Genomic DNA, 9,214 nt, shown 5'->3' with positions numbered 1-9,214 from the left:
GTTTACTTTAATTCAGGAAATAAATCCACATCTATTTACTTTGCTGTGATTTTATTTTACATTTATTTGCTTCAAATTTTAGCAGAAAAAAAAAGAAGTCAATTTATACGTTTGATATTAAATAGATTAAAATAAAATCAGAATGTTGATATTTATGCATTATTTATCTCTGTATTAGATAAATTAAAGAAAGAAAAAAAAGAAACATTATATAACTTCTTTCAGTAATTTTTTTTATTAATTTGTAATAACCAACATATATATATATATATATATATATATATATATATATATATATATATATATATATATATATATATATATATATATTTATATATATATATTTATAAATATAAATATAAATATAAACTTATATATATATATATATATATATTTATATTATTTTTTTTAATTTAAATAAAAAAATAATTCGTTCTGTTTTTGCCTAAATTTTTGGCATGACATAAAGACTTGTAGAAAATTCAATTCAAAAATTATAGAAGGTAGTTATAATTTTATTATTACAAAATTATTAGTTTGTTCCAAAAAAAAATGGCCCACCTATGACTATGTCAAACTATTGAAGACCTTTTTTAAATAGTAACATTATTGTGCATATTAAAATATTAATCAATAGTACAATAAAAATGCAGTAAAAGTTTGACAAAACAATTCAAGTTGACATCATCTTAATGTACATTGCTATTATCCAATAGAATTACAAGTAAAAGAAATTTGTAGATTTTAAATAAATATAAATGAATAAAAACTATACGAACAAAGCTAATATGTTTTAATTCTTGAATCTGATTGATTGATGCTTTGAATTTTAATATTTTTGAATTAATTACTTATAACAAAACTCAAAATACTATGTTAAGCTTTATATATATATATATATATATATATATATTGACTACACAAGTTCACATATGGATAAGACTTAGTATATACAAATAATAAAATCATAGCTAGCACATATGAAGTTAACACATGAATGAGAAAGAAGGAAAAGAAAAAAGGATAATACAAACGAAATTCTCATATCTTCTACTTAGAAAAGCCAACAGAGAAAACAAATGTAGGTGAAATGTTACCGTAGTGCTCCCGCATATGGAAACCTGCAGAAGGACCACTGAAGTAAAACGTCATGTGGCGAAGTGCTATATATGGATATCGATCCCACCTGCTTAAATCATGCAAAACCATTCATTCATTGCGAAGCATGGAGAGTAGTAGAATGAGTGTGAGACTGAGAGGGGCTGTGATTGCCTGTGTTGTTGCTTTGTTGTGGAGCGGGGCATCTGCGGCAAACAAAAGCATATACTAGGGTCAGAATCACTGGGAACGTTCCCTTGCTAACACTTGCGCAAGCGGCAGATTCAAAATTGTGATGCTCAGCTATCTAAGCGACTTCGGCAATGGGCAGATGCTGGTGCTCAACCTGGCGGACCACTGCTATCCCCCCTCGGGAGGATGCAAATCGCTGAGTGCCGATATTGAGTCATGCCAGTCCAATGGCGTAAAGCTGTTTTTATCTATCGGAGGATGGCCCAATTTCTCAAACTATTCACTCGGCTCTGTAGAGGATGCTCAGAACCTAACCAATTATCTGTGGGAGAACTTCCTTGGAGGGCAATCGAACTCCAGGCCTCTGGGAGATGTCATTCTGGACGACATAGATTTTGATATCAGAACGACGACGTAGCACTAGGACGTTCTTGCCAGGGCCTTGTGTGCTCTAAGCACCTCTTCAAAGAAGGTCTATCTCAGCGCTACTCCGGAGTGCCCATATCCCGATGATCACCTAGGAGTGGCCTTGGAGACGGCTCTTTTCGACTATGTGTGGATTCAGCTCTACAACAACCCTCACTATCTGACCATTACCAATAAGTTGTATTGGTGGAATAAGTGGACCACCGTGAATGTTACTACCATTCAAACATGGGGCCTTTCCAGGGGCTTTTCCACTTCCCTTCGAGCTTATGCAAATGGCTACATTACTGTAGTCGTACTCATCTTTGAGGTGCTGCCCGAGATCAAGACGTCCTCAAAATATGGAGGAGTCATGCTGTGGGACAACTACTATGACAAGATAGCCAATTATAGCTTGATTATCAAAGAATCATTGATAATGAAGTTGTTTCCCATTGATGGGCCTACTTTGGCCGCTTTCTCAGAATAAAAAAATGTAGTAACGCTTAAATAAAAGTTGAGCGTGGGTATTGCTCAGCCTGCTTTTCTTCAAGTATTTGGGGAGTGAAGATTTAAGATATGTACTGATTTTATATAAGTTATGTATAAGTTAATGATTCTTAGGGATCGCCTGATTCAAAAAGAAAAATAACTAATTAAATTAAATCATCATTGCTTAAGAAATTCCATATATTACGATGATTGTTTTAAAATAGGTAAGTAAATATTATTTGCAGTTACAACATATTAATACATTATTTTAATGATTTAATTAATTGTGCTTTAGTAATAATAGATTAATAATGGGGCAGCCAAGGAAAACCCAAGAATGACTAGGTGTGGGGGAGTGATAAGAAATGAGTCTGGCTATTGTATTGTAGCGGTGGCACTACCCATGGGATCCTAGACCAACCACTTAGCCGAGGGCATGGTTGTTTACCAAACTCTGGTCCTAGTTAAATCCATGGGATTTACTAAAGTTTGGCTGAAGGGAGACTCAAATAATATTGTTCAATGCCTAAAAGGCCTATCCTCCCCTTCATGGACCATAAAGAATATCATATCTCAAGATAAGTAGATAGTCAACTCTTTCAAGCTATGTATTGTGTCTCACAATTATAGAGAGACCAACACTATTGCTGACTGGGTTGCCAACATGGCCATCCGTGTTGATCACACTATGAGCTGGATCTTCCTCACGAGGCGTGTGCACTCCTCATTTATGATAGAGTGCTTGGTTACAAGGGAGAGATAAGTAATTATGAAAATGCACTTATCAATGAAAAATGCCATAATGAATCGAAAAGAGCGACACTCAAAGATTAAGCTGACATTTAATGCAGACAAGACTCTACATGTTTTGTGGGTGCCCATTTCTATTTTGAAGGCTTTCTTGCTTTGCACTTTGATCTCAGTTTCTGCCATGTCTTATACTATGAAGGATAAGAATTTTGTATTTGTGGATGCCATGGGAGGAAATAGGAAAAGAATTGAGCCGCTTTCCTGTGATGAATGGAAAGACAAGACGAAGGCCTGGGCTATTCTGGAAATGGCTAAGATGACAGGGTATATGGAGAGAATTTTAGGGGGAAATCCTATCATGACTAGAATTTTCAAAAAGAATTGGAAAGATGGTAAAATAACCATAGGAAGAAGAAAGGTTGAAATTGACGAAGGGATGATCACAGAAATTAATAGTATGTTGATGGAAGGAAAAAAGTTTTATCATGACAAGAAGCTCACTAAAGTTGCTATCAAGCAATTCCTGAAGGAGGAGTCTAAGAGAAGCAAGTTGGTGAAATGTAGCAAAACCTACTACTCTCCAAAAGTGATAAAAAATGTATGGACATGGATTATGTTTGTTGTCATGTAATATGTTACACTTCATGGTAGATACTCTCATGTCTATGATTATCACTTTGTGCTTCTAAATCATTTTCAACATAAAGACCTGGTGTCTATCCCTTTCTATTTGTTTATCTCCCTTAACACTAGCATGAAGGATTTTAGGGCTAATGTTGCATAAGGGTTAATTTTGCTCTTATACAACCATGTCAAGGCTTCCTCTGTGTAGCGTTCCATCACCGAGCTCTCTGATTCAAATGATGAATCTGAGGACTCTAATGAATGTGATGATAATGGGTCTGATATTGAGTGGGAAGATGATGTTGATAGGATTACCCCTGCTAAGGGTTCTACCAAGGGAAATGACAAAGATTTGGCATTTGGGTCTGGAAATAAGAAATCTAGAAAAGGGGTTATAGAAAAAAGAAGTAAGGTTTAGGAAGAGGAAAGTTGGCTTGAATGTGATGAAGATGATGACAAGGGGATGGAGACTAATAGTGATAATGTTACCCCTCTGCAAAACAAGAAAAACAAGTGAAGCCCTATTATCACCGACATCATCCCTGATAAAGAGAATGGTTCTCTTAATGTTCAACCAAATCCTCAGGACCCCAATAAATCTACTGATGATGTGGAAGAAGAGGGGAAGATGGTGAAGGAAGGTGACACTCTACCTCCCAATGATACAAATGTTAATGTGAAGACCCTTGAGAGCTCTACCCCTGAGATCAACATTGACTGTAGAAATTCCCCTATGCTCAATACTGCGAAGAGTGGGATTATGGAATTTTGTAAGGTTTGGACTAGATCTATTCAGAGATCAATAGCTTGAAGAATAAGCTGGAGGATTCAACCAAGAAAGTGAGTACCCTTGAAGCTATTGGTACTAGTAAGCTCAGTAACCTTCTCAACTACCTGAATGAATTGACTAAAGCCATCAGTGATGTTGAGGCTATCACTGGTGCGTATGGATCTCAATTTAAGGCTGTGGAGGATAGATTTAATGATCTGGAGAAGCAGGTTCTCAATCATGAGAATACCCTAAAGAAGATTGGAGAAAAAAGATAGAAAATACTAAAAGTCTCTGTCGATAGCTTAAGTATGATGATCAACAAGCTAGAACAGGTCCAACATGAAAACAACACTATTGATACAACTGAGGATAAGGTGTTGATTCTTGAAGGGGGCACAACTGGTCATGATAAAAGAACTTGTGCTAGTACTAGAAAGATGATCCAACATGCCAAGGAGCTAGAGGATCTAAAGAGTGCTTCTACCTCAATGGTCCTGCTAGAGCAAGAAATGGCAAAACTTATCATAAATCTTTCTTAGGGTCTATTTTTCATGGCTATCCCTTAGTTTTCTTTGTGCTATACCTCTGCCTCTTTTGGCTTCTTCCTAGCTTTTTGTCTTTGCCAGATGTCTCTATGTCGTGTTTTGTTCATTCTAGCTGGACTTTAATGCTCTATCATTTGATTATCTTTATGTAAAGGGTTTTGGGGCCCCTTCAAAACTTGCTTTTCACTTAATCGAAAAAATAATAGATTAATAATACAACAAAAAATGAAATGAGAAACAAAGAACATTTAAACAATCTTGATAAAACACTCTACAAATGAGAGAAGCTAAAAAACTATTGATCAATTTATATTGTTTGAAATAAACTTGATAGATGTACATTACATCATTTATCTTCCAATAATTTTAGTACATTATCTTCATTTGTTTACTTGACATGTTATATCCATGTTTACATATGACTAACTGCATCACATTATTGATCTTCTAATAATTTTAGTATCTATTCATCATTTTATAGTTGTCATGTTATATCTCATTTTTCATCTTTTTATAGTAGTCATATGTAAATAGTGACCTTCCCATGAATTTTCACATGATATAACTATAAATGACAATGATATTGATATACTTAAGCCTAGCAATTTGTTTGTTATCAATAATCAAGCGAATAGTTAGCATATTTAGATTTTGTGGGTTGTTCATATTGGTGTACTTAGAATTGTTTGTGGAGTTTTATCTTCAAATGGTATCCTTGGGTAACTATTCAACTGAACTATAAGATTGTGTATGCTTTTTGTATTGGTGTAGCTAGATAGAATGGAAAATTAAAAGAAAGAAAAAATGAATAAAGTAGAATTATAGAGGTACTTAAAAATGAATATTATGTTTATAACTAAAAGAAAAAATCAAAGAGTAAAGGGGTGACAAATATTTCACTTGTTGTGGAACAAGCGTAGCGCTTAGGTAGTAAATGAAAATATACTACCATATAGAAATAAATATATTATGTGATAATCTAAAATAGCCTTCAAATGATCACGTGACAATCATTATAAGCATACTCAAATAAGAAAATTTGGTAACCTTATATGCATCCACATTATTTAATATCCTACAAAGAATGACAACAAATTGGAGTAATGGATGTAAGTATATGGAAATATGAATTATTATATAATAATTTAGAGATATTATTACATAACACAATAACAAAGATAATCATTATTTGATTGTTAAAACATGTATAATCATCGGTCAATGTGTTCCATTTATCAAACCCAAATAGGAATGTGTATATCTCAAAAAAGTTTGATAAATTCATTCTGGAACATGAAAGAGAAGTGAGATATGATTAAAAAATAATGAGACTCCTAATCATATGAATATAAGATACAAGGATGGTGTGTACAATATTTAGGAAATTATATGTAATTAAAGATAAGTATACTATCTATTAACAATAATGTAAGGATGGAATAAAATATGATTTACTAAGTTAAATATATAAAAATTCTTAGAGAGGATCATGTGAATTATAGATACCTTATAAAAAAATTAAAGTTTGAAATATTCCAATAAATTTATTAGAAAATAAAGTAGCATGTAACATTACAAGAAATTATATAATAATTATAGAGCATGGTAAAATAATATGTCAACATTACTTGGCATACAATAAAAACACGAGGAATGTTCCTAGGAGTCATAATATGTCTTGTAATTGTTTAGAAGGATTAGGTTACAAATCATGTGAATAAATATGATAAATAGAATTATTTGAAATATTCTATTAAAGAAATAATTGTCATGAAGAGATCTAAAAATAATTATCATCAAGGGTAGATCATGATGCTAGCATGATGCAATTAAATAAAATTTCTACATGCAACAATGACCATGAGATTATTTTATCTTCTAAATTTATTATGAATATATTGGCATAAAAGATATACTTGTCAAGTGATAAAGACATCAAAATAATGTAATGGATTGGCAAGAAAAATGTGGAACATAGACCGGAGTAATAATCCCCAAGTAATATCGATATGTACTATTATACCCTAGACACATTTATACGAATGGAGCACAATGTTAATCATGAACTAGTTAGCAAAAATATCAAAGCATTAAAACATTCATAGCATAACACAATAGATATAGAACTCAAGTATATTTATATTATCAAGGATTAATAATGGTCATATTTACTATCCTTATATCTTCTATCCATACATCTTCTTACATATATTATATGCCTTTTATCTGTATTCTCCATATACATTATCTGTATTTCACTTTATTAGATCTTTTTCTTCAATTACTTGTAACATATTTTTCTATACAAATATCTAATCGAGATGGGATGTGACCCATCCTTTGTACTCATATAGATATTTTATTTTCCCTCTACATGCTCTTTGTGGTGAAGTGTTGTATTTATTGTATTGATTGTGTCTACACTTACTCCTTTGTAGCTAACATCATCTCCCCTTTCAAAATGTTGGCTTTTCCTCATGTCAACTTTTGTTTACAAGAAAAGTATTTTTGCAAGTGTCCTTTAGATTATCAAAACTATCATCCCATTAGACCATATATTATTTTAAATATTAATTCTACATCTAAATATATGTGAATATATGGTTTATATCTAGAAGGGTGTTGGAAACTTGAATTTTCTATGATAAATTTTGTGTCTCCCACACAATTTTAATGATATGTGCCAACTAAACACTCACTACTTCCCTTAGTTGATGCAATTTGTGCCTTTTTTTCTTTTTAAATTCTTGGAGCTATTTGAACTATACATGAAATACTTCAATTTGGACTTGAGACTATCCATTTATGTATTTATGTGCACCCTATTTGGTCCTCTTCAAGAGTATCAATTTCTCTAGTTGATTCATTTGAGCCTTGATAAGAGTTTTCACCATATACCATTGTCAACAAAAGTGATAAAGGAAATTGATATCACTCTTGTTATTATTTAATGTGTTGACGTGATATTTCCAAATGAATGGACTATGACAAAAAAAAAATTATTTGAACCTCATCCACTTTCATCTTCTACAATTTACCTAGGATTTGTTGCTGCATTATTTTATTCTATAGTTGTACGTCTTCTATGACCACATCCTCCGATCTTTTCAGTTGTACAACTAAGTGTTGAATTACCCAACTCAGCTCAATCATTTAAACTAGGTGTTGAATTATTGTCTTCTTGTACATGCAAAAAGCTATCATTTAAACTTACTCCTAATTCATTAATTATTTCTTACAATTATATTTCATATTTCAACTCAACAATTAAGTACCATTGCATCCACTTTGTACTTGAGCCATATTGAGCCTAGTGGATAATTCTCCTTTTGAATGTAATCAAAGTGAAAATAGGCCTAATTTCTTAGTTTGCATGTATTGAGATATTGAACCCTATTTTTTGTAGGGACCCACTAGTCCAAACTTAGACAAACTAACATAATCAAATCCTATTAAGATCTATCAAACAATATTTAATTTCTATCATGCATTTATCAAATAAAAGACAAATAACCATTCGTATAGATGCCAGATTTAACACTCGTAAGAGTTAAAATAAAGTAAGAAATACTTTATATCAAGTAAGAAGGAAGATGAAATAACATATCAAAATAAATAAATATCGCAACCTAAAGTTAGCAGGTATATGAATAAGATAAATTAAAGCTAACTAAAAATTATCATGCATGAAGTTTCTACAAAATACTATGCCAATTTAGAGACTATTACATGCTAAAGGAATTATGCATATAAATATCGTTAGCTTCCCAAGTAAATATTTCCATATAAACATGCATCCTAAGAATTGAGCATTCATAATGAAATTCTAGAAAACTAATCAATAACCACATAAGCAATGAGACATGCACAAAGTGGACATGTGTTAGTAGGTTAGTGGATTAGAAGTTTTCCCTTTCTTTTGTTAGTTACATTTACATGGCACCCTCATGCCGCAATTTAGATAGTAGACCTCATAAGTTTTGCACATAGCTTACTTAGCTTAATATCAAGAGACCACATTTGGTCATTTATAATAATTCAATAATATAACCAAATACATTAATCCATTGGATTTGACAAGCAATATATATATATATAAACAATACACAATGAGTGGGAGCGGAACAATGAAGAGCAGGAGTGGAAGGAAGTGGGGGCTATGGATTTGGCTGATGCTATAGAGCCAAATGAGGATGAGGATGATGATGGGGAGTTGTCTTATGTTCCCCTATTGGTGTGCTTCATGGCTTATAGGGCTTCCTTTTGTTGGGTCCCTGTTGGTGGGAAGTAGTGTGGGTGGTGCTTGTTTGGAGTGGGCTGCCCTACCTTTGGAGTC

The 9,214-nt window shown here is 32.5% G+C and overlaps 1 protein-coding gene across 1 annotated transcript; it reads left to right on the top strand.

Moving 5' to 3' along the window:
- The first annotated feature begins 1,225 nt into the window (after positions 1–1,225).
- On the top strand, positions 1,226–2,185 carry LOC131875081 (acidic endochitinase-like). Its single transcript, XM_059219099.1, has 3 exons — positions 1,226–1,309; positions 1,430–1,704; positions 1,747–2,185. The coding sequence occupies exons 1-3, from the start codon at positions 1,226–1,228 to the stop codon at positions 2,183–2,185; spliced, it is 798 nt and encodes a 265-aa protein (XP_059075082.1).
- The last annotated feature ends 7,029 nt before the right edge of the window (positions 2,186–9,214 follow it).

The sequence above is a fragment of the Cryptomeria japonica genome, chromosome 4, assembly GCF_030272615.1.
Source record: "Cryptomeria japonica chromosome 4, Sugi_1.0, whole genome shotgun sequence".
In the NCBI taxonomy this organism is placed as follows: domain Eukaryota; kingdom Viridiplantae; phylum Streptophyta; class Pinopsida; order Cupressales; family Cupressaceae; genus Cryptomeria; species Cryptomeria japonica.
The sequence above is the reverse complement of the archived record's forward strand: the minus strand, read 5'-3'. Positions and strand labels throughout refer to the sequence as shown.

Coding starts and splice junctions, on each gene's coding strand:
- LOC131875081 (XM_059219099.1), top strand. CDS start 1,226: ATGGAGAGTAGTAGAATGAGTGTGAGACTGAGAGGGGCTGTGATTGCC. Junction 1,310..1,429: donor TGTGGAGCGGGGCATCTGCG/GCAAACAAAAGC, acceptor GGCAATGGGCAG/ATGCTGGTGCTCAACCTGGC. Junction 1,705..1,746: donor TTTGATATCAGAACGACGAC/GTAGCACTAGGA, acceptor GTGTGCTCTAAG/CACCTCTTCAAAGAAGGTCT.